General features: G+C 31.7%; 1 protein-coding gene across 4 annotated transcripts in view; it reads right to left on the bottom strand.

Moving 5' to 3' along the window:
* The window catches only part of stj (voltage-dependent calcium channel subunit straightjacket), a 617416-nt gene that overhangs the window by 327479 nt on the left and 275568 nt on the right, over positions 1-14369 (bottom strand). For all 4 annotated transcript variants that reach the window (XM_085809254.1, XM_085809252.1, XM_085809253.1 and 1 more), the window contains exon 2: positions 7639-7720. In XM_085809254.1, coding sequence (XP_085665380.1) covers positions 7639-7720 — 82 coding nt within the window. The remainder of the gene's footprint in view (positions 1-7638; positions 7721-14369) is intronic.

Genomic DNA, 14369 nt, shown 5'->3' with positions numbered 1-14369 from the left:
ATTATTTCATTTAATTCATTTTTTAATTTATAGTGCATTTTAGAAAAGATATATTAATTATTTCCATAATATGTAGCATTTAATTTATTTTAGATTTATACATATGCATACATACATAGTACTTGCTATGTGAGGCAAAACAGCAAATAATGTTTTAGAATCTTTCTAGATCAGCCAGACATCTGTTCATTAAAATGTAAGAGAAAAGAATACTCAAAAGGAAATTTAAAAAAATGAGAACTTGATGAATCGATTAGTGTTACAGCTGAAAAAACTCCGTGTAAAACACCACGGCAAAAACATCGCGGCGAAAACGTCGCGGAAAATACAACGCAAGACGAAAACGTCGTGGTAAAAAAAATCTTAGGAGAAAAGAAAGCAAAGAGAAAACTTCATATTTCTAAAACATCGTGGTACAAAATATTGTCATCGAAAATAAAGCGGTTCAAAAACTTCGCAATTGAAAAACATCGTCGTCGAAAATAACGTGGTAAAAAATAAAGCACCTACAAACCATCGCCTGACGATAACATCTCACAAAGCTCTAAAGATTTGGAAGCGCAAGAAATGTTAACGACGCTTTAAGAATAAACGAAAACAAAACAATATATAATTTTCATCAGAAAAATATGAGATTAACAAACGTGAAAGAAAGTAATTTGATAATTAACTAAGCAATTTTTATAGAGGTAACTTCATGCAGTTATTCATCTTTCTTTTCTAAAAAAAAATTAGGCTGTATTTTTTATGAAAAATTATGAGTAAAACTTTATAAACAAGATTAATTTATTAGTGACCTTTGTTAATTAACTATGTAAAGTTAAAAATTCCATTAAGCGCTATAGGTTGCATTAATTTTCTACTCATTTTCACATTTTAAATGCTTAAGTTTCCTTCTTACTTTTTCAGCAAAAGCTTATTAGTTCATTCAAAAATGTGAAATATGTTTATAAGTAAAATTATCCCTCTTTCCTTCTTGCGCTCCCAAATCATTATTCAAAAATGCATTTACAGTTTTTAAAACCTGAAAAACGCATGTGTCCGATGTAATCGTCATGCGATGATTTGTGGGTACTTTATTTTTTACCGCGATATTTTCGACGGCGATGTATTTAAACTGCGAAGTTTTTGAACCACTTTATTTTCGACGACGATATTTTGTACCACGATGTTTTAGAACTGCGATGCTTTCTCTTTGCTTCCTCTTCTCCCACGATGTTTTGTACTACGACGTTTTCGCCTTGCGTTGTTTTCTCCGCGATATTTTCGGCGGACAATATCAGTTAATATAGGTAATAAAAAAGTATAATTTATTTCGTAACATATGTACAAAGACAATTTTGCTACTTTTTTAATTCCTGTTAAATCAGTTGCAGCTTTGAACGCATTGTTTAAGTCACGAGCTATATATGTGTATATACATACCACTCGCATATATATATATAGGATAACCTAATCCAGAAATAGAATGCAGGACAATGTTTAGAATCCTGGCGTTTTTGCTGCATAGATTTAATTTACAAATAATTTAATGAAATAAAAATTAAATATATAAAATAAATTAATTTTTAATTTCATTATATATACACATGTTACGGTGAAACACCTAAATCTGGAGAATGTCGACTTTCACCGGTGAATGTCAGCATTCACATAGACCATGTCCGAAATATTTGCCAAATATTCTTATTTCTGACTTACACCGGTAAATGTCGACATTCACCATGTACTAATGGTGAATGTTCAACATATAAGAATATTACATTTTCTTCTCTGTAATTCAGTCGCGAAAAACGCATTTGAGACTTAAAATAATAACTTAAAACACACAGTACATTCAAAATGAGAAAGGAAAATAATAGAAGTTAAAATCTTATTAAATTATACAGTACATTCTAAGTGAGAAAATAAAATAATAGTTGTAAAAAAACTAGTTGTAATAAAAAACTAGAAATAGTAGTAATAAAAAACTAGAAATAATAGTAATAAAAAACTAGAAACAGTAGTAATAAAAAACTAAAAATAGTAGTAATAAAAAACTTACTAAATTATGTGATTCAAATCTTATTTATTGCAAGAACTTAAACTATTATGACAGTTTATGACCTCTCTTTTCAACCTACACCAGAGCATATCTGTGATTGTCGACATACAGCGGTGAGAGTCCGAATGTACATGAATGTAATGCAATATTCGATCTTTCACCGACGTATTTGGTGAATGTTGGCATTCTTCGGTGAAAGTCGACATTTTCCAATTTCGGTCTTTCACGGTAACATATGTTTATATATATATATAAACTTATATATATAGTATAAACTTATATATATATATATATATATATATAGTATAACTTATATATATAGTATAAACTTATATATATATAGTATAAACTTATATATATAAACTTATATATATATATACGCTCGCGCGCGCGTGTGTGTTTATGTAGACTAAATACAAAAACATTTAAGACAAATTATCAAATCAAACTGATTTTAAAAGGCACATAAAGCCGGAGTAATGTAAAGTAATTAATGAAGATTTAAGTTTGCATATTTAAGGTAAGTATTTAATAATGTTGGTTTCTCTCTCCAGAGGAAGTTTCATAATTCTTGAAAATGTGTTAACATAACGAAGGGAACAGGAAAAATTGGAAAATTTAAAAGTAAAATAGAAGCCAAAATGAAACAATTACGATTAAATTGCAAACCTGCAAATGTTGAAGCAAGAACAAAACTCATAAGAATCTTCCATCGAAAAAAAGATTCGCAATGTTTTCTTATTTTAAAAACTATAAACAGAAGCAAAAGCAAAAGAAATGACACTTTCGTCTAAAACGTGCTTCAATGTGCAGCTTCATTGTTCCTCAGAATATTCTCGACGAAGGCATCCCTTCCCTTAGCGAATAGTCTGTCCTTTTGCTCTGAATATGGGACAGTCCCTGAATTAAATGTTATAAAACTCTGCGAAACCTAAAGTGTCCACATTTATTTGTTTAGTACTTTTGTTTGCAGTAGCTTTATATTTATTAAAAAAGGAGCCTTTTATAAATATTTAATTTAATATTTATCTTATTTTTTATATGCACTTTTTGGGGTTTTGTCTGCTTACAAGCATATATACGTAAGCATTTACAAGATGAGTTTTATCAGATTTTTCAGTGTAAGTTCTGCGCGCAAATAAATATCATAAAATGTATCATAATCAGGTAAACATTTACTAATACTAAACATGAGGTAATGTTTTATAATGGCGTTTGTTTTAAAAACACTTGCAGGGTGTTGTTTGAGAATAAAACCTATAATTTTCCTATTTTTTATTAAAGGAAACTCATTTCAAAATACATTTTACCATTAGAACTAAAATTAATATAAATTATTTTTTTTTAATAAAATAGAAAATTTACACTGATTTATTGAAGACATGTTTAGTGAATAGCTTTCTATTTACGGAGAGTAGTTTAAGAAAATCTGACGTAGACTGTTAAAAGAAGTACTTAAATTATTTTAACATTAAGTGTTTAAAAAGTAAAGCTGGGGCTAACGTTTTAAAATTGTTGCACGCGTTAGGCTATGTTTCTAATTTTGATTTTGCTTCCCTCAGTTTTAATGCTGGAGTTTTTTGCCTTTCATTTGTCCCGCTGCTTTCAGTTAAGTTCTTCTGCTATATACTCATAATATCGACAATATATATATTTTCACATTTTAAATTTCAGTTAAATGAAGTGTATTTAATTAGGCGACTTGTTGATGTTCTGATTGTATAAACATAATTCTGATTGCACACATATAAAACAAGGATTGGAACGTAAACTAAATCCGTTAAAAATGCAAAGTGCACCAAATTGTTTCATTAATTAATTCTTAAGCAACTATGCATATTCGGCTAGGTCAAAATAAATTTTAAACTTTTTATCAAAATTCTTCCTAAATACACAGTCAGCTCCCGATGAACTGGAATAATTTCGGGGAGAAGGTCTATAGTTAATCTAAGGCGGTTAAAAAACACAAGTAAGAGTTCATATTATAATTAACAAAAATAATATTAATAATTGCCTTATATTTTCAAGGAGTTTAATCTGGAACAGGGGTCCTCAACCGGTGGTACGCGTACCACTGTTGGTACGGAAGAGAAAAATAGGTGGTACGCAAAGAAGCAAAGAATTTTTAACTATTAAATTCAAAAATTAAAACCCCAACATCCAGATTGAGGTTTTTCTTTAACACTCGTAAATTTGTGCGATCTGAGCATTGTTCAAGAGTGGTGGTGACAGTAGTACTTTGTAGTGGTGGTACTAAAGGTTTTCAATTTTTGTTTATATAGTACGTGTTAGTCAAAAAGTAAAGAACCGCTGATTTGGAAAATAAGTTCATTTGGTTACGTAAATTAAATGAGTGTTCAAAATATAACATACTGTCAATAACTGAAGAATAAATATCATACGAAATGAAGAAATTAGTTAAAAGTAACACTAAAGAGCAATGTTTGCAAAACAGCTTGAATCCAGACTACTATAAAAATGTCTCATTACTTCGGACTTATATCAAAAAGTCAGTTAGAAGTTTGGCTTATGGCTGCGGTCATGGCGCACATTTTTATATTCATTTTTGTACTTTCCTTAAATACTTTTGGTTCCCAATTACGGTTTGTGGTAGTAGTTTTACCATTCTTTTGAAATAAGCAAATATGTGTGTGTCTCTCTCTTTGGTTTTTTTTTTTTTTTTTTTTTTTTTTTTTTTTTTTTTTTGTAGGAGTCGTGTTGTAAATTCACAACCCAGTTAATTCCGGTCCTCGTTAACAGGAAACTGTCTATAATTGATTAATATATACGCTTGGTAGGTAAAAGCATTCTGCTGGTGTGAATCATCATTCCCCATGCGAATTGCCAGGGACATGCATCGCTACGCAAACGAGAAAATACATTAGCAACATCTTATCTATACTATTGTGGACGGAAACGGAATAGCTGCTCAAAGCAGGTACTCAAGAATCATCATCACTTCGTTTCGCAGTAGCCCTATAGATCAACTTCATGTCAACTGTGGTCAACTGCATGTCGGCGAGGTCCGCTTTCATGTAGCGAAGTTCGCACGTTGAATAAAGATTTACGCCACTAGAACGCTTTTAGTGCCACTCAACAGCGCTCTGTAGAACCATAACACACCATTTCATTATACAATCTGCTTATTTAGGTCCTCTGTACTCATTTGAAGATTTCTGCCAAATATTTATGAAACACTTTATATATATTTTATGTATGTGTGCGTGTGTGAAAAGCAAGAAGAATACGCCATTTGAAACGTAAGATTTTCCAGAAAACAAGCAATTTATCGAATTCTAAAACGTAGAGTCACGTATTATCATGCACGATTAGCACAAAAAACGGGTATTTGATATTTTATTCGGCATATTAAGGCCTTTGCGTTAACTCTAATGATAACTGTTTGTCAGAAGAGCACAGCCTGTTTGTCACACATACTTATATTCTGAACGTGATTTTAAATTTGTTTACTGAAGTGAATTTTGAAGTCAATCATCAAACTTAAACGAACTTTCACAGCAAAAATGGTTTACAAAAACCATACCTTATCAAAAATTCTTTTCAACGCATAAGAGTTTTTTTTATGGTACGCAAATTTTATTTTTGGTCAATATTTAACTTTCCAAACTGTTAATTAGATGTCATTCGCTACGTTTCTTAAGTCTTTTTATTAATACTTTATGTCTAAAATGAAATATGGCTCTCAGGGAATTTTTCTGTTTAAGAAATAAAAAAAAAAGATGAAAAAAAAGGAAAAGAAAAGTTTTTTTTTTTTTTTTTTTTTTTTTTTTTCTTCTGCTGCGTAAAAGCAGTTTAGAGGAATGTTTTGAAGGGAAATAAGCTGCATACTGGTCTCTTGGAATTTTTTTCAATGCAGGTACACCTATCTCTTAAATTATGTGCTAATGACATTATCCTTTTTTATGGAGAATAGTTAAAATGCTCTTTTACACATGCATTAGTAAAATATTTTCTTTCTTTTTCTTTCTTTTTAGCACCACTGGAAAGAACTTCCTAAGCGGATTATGTTCAAAATTTCTTTGACATTCAATTAAGAACACTGCAGACATAAAGCTTTTCTGTATTTCTCAAATTTACATTCTTAATTACTTTTCCTTCTTTTCCGTTATAGCTCTCTGAAAACCCTGTAACAATATTTACACGTAGATTAAAGTATAGACAATTTATAATTGACATGTTTCGAGTACTGATAAGTATTTTTGCTGTTAATTTAAAAAACAATATCGTATTCCTCGTGCGTGCTCTCTCAGTGTACGTGGTTAGTATATCCACCTAGAAAATGGTCTCCGGCTTGAACCCCGGCGAGGGTGTAGTTTTTTCACATTACTCACTTCCAAAAACTAATAATCTTTGCAAAACCCAAATTTTAAAAATCTTGAAACAATCAGCTGCAGAAAGTTATTTTATCGTTCAACATTGTAATTTCATAGTCACAGCAGGTGACGTCTGGATAATACCCGGAGGAATAAAACGCAGTATATATCTAAAATTTCTCCCTTTTCTTACTTTCAAGTAAAGCAAAGTAAATAGCTTTCTTTAAACTAACTAATATATATAACTAAAAGGCTTGGAAATAAATGATAAATTACCTAATATTTTTATGAAATGTCCGCAGTGCATATGGGAATATAGGAAAGTGCGGATTTCATAAAATGTCTTCTAAACATAATGTAATATTCTCATGTTCTGGCCAACAAAATAAATGTTCCACGAAATATAGGGACTTATTATTGAATCATTTATAATGTAATAATCGTATGTGTTGCGACTTACGTCACTTCTCTGACTGTAATAGCAGATCAAGTTCGCGAACCTTATCGTAGCCAAGAGGCAGATGTTACGTCTGTCATTAACTTAGGACCTTAATCTTGTAGGCGAGAATATGAATTTGCCTTGCTCCGTACCAGGTTTTAAGAAAAATGCGTCCGGGGATGGATCCAAGGGTCTCAAACCCTTTCTCCTTTCTTCGAAACTCTCGAGAAGACTTTAGTGTCTTATGTTCCCCCATACGGCAAAAACACTGTACACTTACAAACATCCGTGCTTTCTCCGGGATTCAAACCCGAGGTTTCAGTTTTAGTAATCATGTGAAAAAGGGCACATTTATGTGCATGTTATGTATAATGAAATTGGATTAATTTAAAAGTTGCGAAATAGGCAAGACAAATACATTGATAATACAAATTTTGGATTAAACTCAAAAGAAATGTCTAGTTATTTTTTAAGCAAAATTCATTTTTACATCATTAATTATACGGTAAGAGTAACATGACGTCAAAGATATTGAATTTTTTTATTTTTCTTTTCTATTATAGAGTAAATCATTACTCCTATCAAGAAAGCCTAATTTAAACAGTTGGTTGGTCTAGATCCAGTGCTTCTACAAAGTTCAAACGCCTCTGTCTCTCTCGCTGTTTTTTTTTCCTTAATGAGAGGAAAGCAGGAGAGCATAATTATTATAAGTTGAATTTAGGCTCCATAAAATTCGGGCCTAATTATCGTCTGGGTCTGTGCGATAATTAGAATCTTTCCATATAGCTTTAAATAAATGGACACAGAATAATTTAACTTACCTCAGTTATTTTCCTAACGCAAGTAACGACTGCGCATCCGTTTGAGGTCGTAACACCGAACTTGAGAGCCCAAGACTTTACACTGAAAAATTAAAAATAGAAAGTCGTCACATCCATGATTACAATCAACATCAAACATGAATTTAAAAAATACACATTTCCAATAAAAATTTTTCATCTTGTTGAAGAAATTACTACAAATCTTCGTAATTATTACCAAGCGCAGTAAAATTAATTTTTAAGATAAATGATACAACAAATATGCAAAAGTAAAAAAGGCACTTAGAATAAAACATTGCATACGTCATTTTAGTTTGCAAACATTAACGCTTATTTAAACACCTGGATGTCCAACGTGACGCCATCTATCATGCGAGCATATTTCTAGCACGCAACATTAAATAATCTATAAAACCTACTCTTAATCAAATTTATATTTTCAAGATAACTTGGAAGTGCACACGAGGACACCCTTTAAGATATAACTTGCATTCATAATGAAAAATGCATTCAGTTTACACATGACTGCCGTTCTAACACTACGCTGGAAATAAATAGTAATAAATCGAATCTTTTAGTAAAGCACATTTATTTTGGGTGACACGTATAACACTTCCAGACATAAGATTTCGGCATACTTTTACTGTCACGTTGTGATCACTTTATTTATTTTTTATGCACCGTAACGCCATTTGAATGATATGTGCATTAAAAATAAGAAGGAAGAAAACGTTTTTTTCTTTGGGAGGCCGAGTTGTATTTGTTGAGGTCCATATTTCATGGAAACAGTTTTACGGGAAGGTGGATTTACAATGCGCTGTTTTTAATGCCTCTCTTTTATACTAGTGTGGACACTTTATTTAATGGCCGTTCTCTGCAAAACTAAGCGGAACAATTCTAGAAACAGAAACAAAAGACACATCTAGAGATGATTTGCATTTGCATCGAATAAGCAATATTGAATTTTAACTACTTAGGCTATAAAGCAGCGCTTTTTTGGATGTCATAGTTTCATATTTATGTTCAACTGGAAATCTAATTAATGAAAATCGCATACTTTACGAGATAAAAACTAATTTTTGTGACCTTAATATCTTAAAGCGTAAGCTTATTTTCAAAAGAATCTTCTATATGTGTTTGAATGAGAATAATGTGAATTCCATTTGTATTAAACCAAAATACACCAGAAATAAAGGAAACCTTAATTTTGAAATATAATGGAATTGAAAAGAAAGTCTGTAAGGTACAATCCTATGTAAATTTAACTAAAAATTAATTAATTCTATTTAAACTGACAAACAAGTATCATCTTATCAATGAAAATACCACAAAGTTCTAAGAAAATTTTGAAACTTTTGAGAACCCTTTTGAGATTTAACTTTTTTATTTAAAACTTGAGCTTAACGGTTTTACAGCTTGTGCACACAAACTAAACTCAGTCACCTGCGGGCCTTAAATAACTTAAAATTGAATTCCCACATTTAAATGTACTCGTAGCTAAAAACTGTAGTATAACTGGTCTAAGTAAGAGTTTGCCCAAAACTATAATTGTGTGCAATAACTATCATCATAACTTCGGGTAGGAAAATGGCTGGTGCCGGAGTACTAACTTAGCAGAGTTGCGAGAGAGAAAGTGCAACTGCTAGCGCCTCTGCCAAAACCTTTATCTCTAAGACTTTAAAAAATCCCGCTTTAAATAATTTAAAGTCATTTGCATGCTGGTGAGAGCTAACGAAAGTAACAAATTTTAGAATAGACCTAAATCAAGATAAAATGGATTAATTAACAAAAACTATACAAATCTTATTTAGGATATTCCATAGATGACATCGTGTCACATTTAATTTAAATTCAAAAGTTCAAGTGCTTTCTATTTGCTATGAAGAAAAAAAACCATTTATTTTTCTCGAAATTATATTTATTTTGGAATCAGCACTAATTACGTGGTTCATTTATAAAAATACATTACAATGTTTTATCATTGTTACGCTCTAAAAAGGCGGTTCATGACGAAAGTAATGATGGGGACGAAAGTAAAAGTTCTTTTTACGTATTAAATAATATGTGTATAGAGTCAATAGCTCTGAATGGCCAAATTTAATGAATAATTAGTAAATGTTGGCAATATTCCCGAAAGAGAATGAGTAAAATAATAAATATTTTCGAAATGGGGAAATAAGAGAATACAATTTGCTACTCATACAGTGCTTGTATATCTTGTCGCTTTAAAAATTTATCAGCATTCCTAACCAACAAAGGCGTGGCAAACGCTCAATCAAATGAATAGTGTCTTCACGCTCAAATAGTGATGGCCATTTCGATACGTCAGAAAATGGTAAAATATCCAGTGGGATGCATCACTGGCAAGAGGAGATCTGAAACAAGTTCCCACGATGCCATCTTATACCCGTCACACGCAGCTGGCGCGAATGTAACAAGACCTATGCCACATTGCTTGCATCTTTGATGTAGGACTACGACCGCGAAAGCTACATACATTTTATTTTTCGCTAGCGCTCGTGAATTCAGAGAAAGGGTGTAGCAATATAGTTTACAAAGAAAATCTATCTAGATATAAGAGGTAATGATACATTTATAAAAATTTTTAGGCGATGAAGTTGTTAGTAATAAAAAAGCGAGTAAGTAATGTGCATTTAGAATATCTCTTATAGAAATTCCTTCCAAGAAGATAGCACGATTAAATAAATATATCTTGAATGGACAGATTTTTGAATTTACAATTCACAACTAAGTATTAAATAAGATAAGCATTTACACTGCGACAATTTTGGTCGCAGGACACTTTACGGTAAAGTAAACAAAACGCAAACTTTCAATAGGCATCTTTAAAAAAAACCGCGGAATAAATTGCTTTTACAGTTAAATCATCATTAATAATACCAACAATAACTTCTTGCAATCAAAATTACCTGGGGGATCATTAGCAAAATCTCTCGGAGATTTAGACTGTCGCTAGCCTAACTAACTGGCAAAAGACCTACAAGTTTTTGAAGCAGATATTTTTACGATGCTTAAAATATATTTGCACCATTATGAAAATGCACCACATAACCAAAACTGTGCAGTCTAAAACCTTTTTGCCTCTTTATAAATATGCACTGTCAAAAAAAAACCAAATATCAGAGAAAATAGTTTTTCAGAAGTGCATTTCAAATAATGTAGTGGACTAAAATTTAAATTAAAATGACATTCTTTTATAGGAAGTAAATAATTAATCACCATAACAAAATTAATCTCTCAGCCGCAGAATATCAGGATGTCAAATCTATTCCGAAAAACATTATTATTAGTTACCTTTCTATAAGTGATAAATTAAAAGTAAATCACCACTAGTAATCCCCAAAACCTGCCATGATATGGACGTTATGGAAGTTTTCAAGTATAACGGTGCCGAGCAGAAGAGTGGCCGCGGGTTAAAATCCAGAAACTTATAATTCGACCCGGGTTCAAATCTTGGCGTACAGACTGCGTAGCCGGTTTTGTGGTTTTCGTCCTGTGCAATAGTTTCTTTTAGAAAATCTTCGAAGAAGTTTTTTTTTCCTTAAGCCGATAGCCTTTGTGTGCTTTAGCATACTGAACTAATCAAATGAAATCATCTTTTTAGACAAAGAGCTCTAACGCACTTTGATATAATCCTAATAATTCCGTCCTCTCCTGTTCCAAGTAACACTCAAGCTAAGTTTCTTCGCAGTTTTTCTAAAGGAAACTATTGCACATGGCAAAAACTACAAAATCTGCTATGCAGTCAGCCTGTATGCCAAGATTTGAACCTGGGTAGAATTATAAGTTTCTGCGATTTTACCTCTCGGCCAGTCTTCTGCTTGTCACCGTTATACTTGGAAACTTCCATAACTTCTGTATCAAGGCAGGTTTGGGAAATTACTTGTACATTATACAAAGTGGTTCGAAAATGTCAGGCAAAAATGTAATAGCAGATAGATAGGACTGAAATGAATAGAATTTATAATGGGATGTGTGTGTGGAAATGGCACATTGAGGTGGTACAGGGCGCTGTTCAACGGTACGTAAAAGCAATTTGCTGGTGTAAATGGTCATTTCCTATACAAATTCTATGGTATTAATCTCTACGAGAACGTTCACCGATATAAGTTTCATTTGTACGGTTACTCAAAGGAGGTACAGTGAACAACGATTCCTGGGTACATTCATTGCAGTTTCCCCCCGCAGCCCAGAAGATAAAATGCAAATCACAGAGTTCACGCTTCTGTAGCGATACATAACGGTCGAATTTCGCAAGGGGAATGATGCAGACATCGGCAGACTGCTTTTACTAACCCATTTTAACGACTTTTACCATCCCAACGTGTCATTTTTCCGCACGCACATTCTTCTACAATATCTACTTATGTCGGTAGACTTTACCTGCCTATACATTTTTGCCAGATAGTTTTGAATCACCCGACATATATATATATATATATATATGTAATGAAATTGTGGTTCAATGACATGAGATGAAAGATTTGATTGAGAACGCGGCATAAACTTGAATTAAAATCTTCAGTGAAACAGGACTTTCCCCATGATTCACTGTCAACATAGCTTAACAAACCCTTGTAGATTTCTCCATAATCAGAACGTGCCGAAGAATGTAATGACAGTACAATTTTGGAGGCATTGTAATACGAACGCTGACACATAGATGCGTAGAAATACTAATTGTGTAGATACTTGATGCTTAGTACGTCCATCCATTTTTTGTACTAGTCCATCCATTTTGAAGAAGAAGCAGTGGAGCCGGATTAAATTCTTTTTTTCTTTTAAATTCTGATTTTGTGGCCACAATTCACTTGGCAAGCGGCTCGCGCCTATTAAAGAACTTTTAAAATTTTTTATATTATTGACATACAAGCGAATGTAGCAGCACACACATGATTGGAAAAAGGCCTCTGGCCAAGAGGAAAGCACAAGCAAAAGTGACGTATCTGTTCATAGAAAGAAGGGAGGGAGTCAAAAGTTTCAGTTTTTAGTTTTGATTTACAATTTAGTGATTGTTCAAGAGGCATCTACATTAAGGGTTACGTAAGATCGCTTAAGATAAGTTACGTGATCTATCGTACATAAGATTAATCTGAATGACGTAATTTAGATTTACAGCGCTATTTTTAGGACAAAGCGATGAAGTTTCCAAATGAAATAAAAAATAAAAGAGGTTATAGTGAACTAAATTTGGAAGTTTGCTTTCATATTTTTTATCTTACATATATATATATATATGTTAGATACTAACAGAAACTGTATACAACAAATAAAACTACCCAGAATTTTTATACAGCATTTTTTGTATTTCTGCAAAATTTCTCTGTAAATATACCTTAAGATAAGGAGCTATCATTTGACCCAATTTAAATACTAATCTTGATTTTTATTTATGCTATACCAAATCCTAGACTAAAAATGGATCTTCGTTATTAACTACTCGTATCTGGTGATGGTAGTTGAAGGCGGTTGTACTAGTACTATTGTACTAGTTCACAGCCAGCGTTTCGAGATTGGCAGATAATCGAAGTAAATCAAAATCACTTAAAATTAGGGGGAAAAGCGACCTTATTGAAACTGTATTAATTCAAAATCTACGCCAATCTAAGGCCACTTTATACCTAATTTTAAATTCTGAATTGGAACGTTTCTTTTAAAATTAAATTTTAAATCAGTTTGACCTACAAAGATCTGTTAATTGTCTTCTGTTGTACTTCGTTGCAATTGCGTTTAATCGTCCATGACTAAGTTTTGAAAAATTTAGTTAGCTCATGAGTTCATTAAAGTAAATTTGTTTTTTAAAATATTTTGAATGTCCATGACTATTGGTTTAATTAATTATATCATTTATCGTTGAGATATTTTAAAGACATTAAGAATCTAGTTAGCACATGATCTTGCGTGATGTTTCAATTTTAAATAATTCGAAAGAGCAGGCAATCGAAAAACAGACCATGAAAAAACAAAAAATCTATATCCTTTCATCTCTCCTTATAGAGCCCATAGGCACAAAGAAAAATAAACTCAGCGCATTTTCGGAATCAATATTAAGGTCCCCATTCGTTAGGATTAAATCAGAGAATAACTTATTTTTAAAGACGGGAAACCGTGTCATTTGTCTACTGGGATTTTTCAGCTATTATAATTTTTACGGTACCAATTTCATTATAATTCATTATACACAAATGCTAAAGAATTGGTGTTTAATAAATACAGAAGTTAATTTTGAATATTTTAAATTATATACCCAGATATTTCATTATCAGGAAAAATATATACCAGGAATCTTAGAAAAACGTAGTTGCAGTCAGAGGCACTTTTTTTTTACTTTTGTTTTTGAAGCGTACAATAAAAATCACTTAAGATACGAAGAAGGAAAAAAATTCAAAATACTAAGGAATTAAATGTGTCCTAAAACTAACGCTTAAGTAGCTTCCCCCCTTTCTCCAACATTTAGTTCTTTCAACAAGGAAAAGTAATTAAAAACCAGAGTTAAGACATGTCTTTTTTTTTAATTCCTTGTAGATGCTGCTACTTTTTTTAATGGTAATGAGTGACTGGTTAAAGAAATGATAGCATTCTCTCATTTTTCAAAGTATTTTTTCCTAAATAATGCACAAATGTATTATAAATGGAGAGAATCTGTTATAATGATTTATTAAAATAATTGGCATTAAATTCAAATATTTCATTTAAAACAGTATATTTAG

This window comes from Stegodyphus dumicola, chromosome X2 (assembly GCF_044657685.1).
Source record: "Stegodyphus dumicola isolate Sdum_Otavi_A_Nest chromosome X2, ASM4465768v1".
NCBI lineage: Eukaryota > Metazoa > Arthropoda > Arachnida > Araneae > Eresidae > Stegodyphus > Stegodyphus dumicola.
Note: the sequence above shows the minus strand (reverse complement) of the source record. Positions and strands in the feature narration are given on the sequence as shown.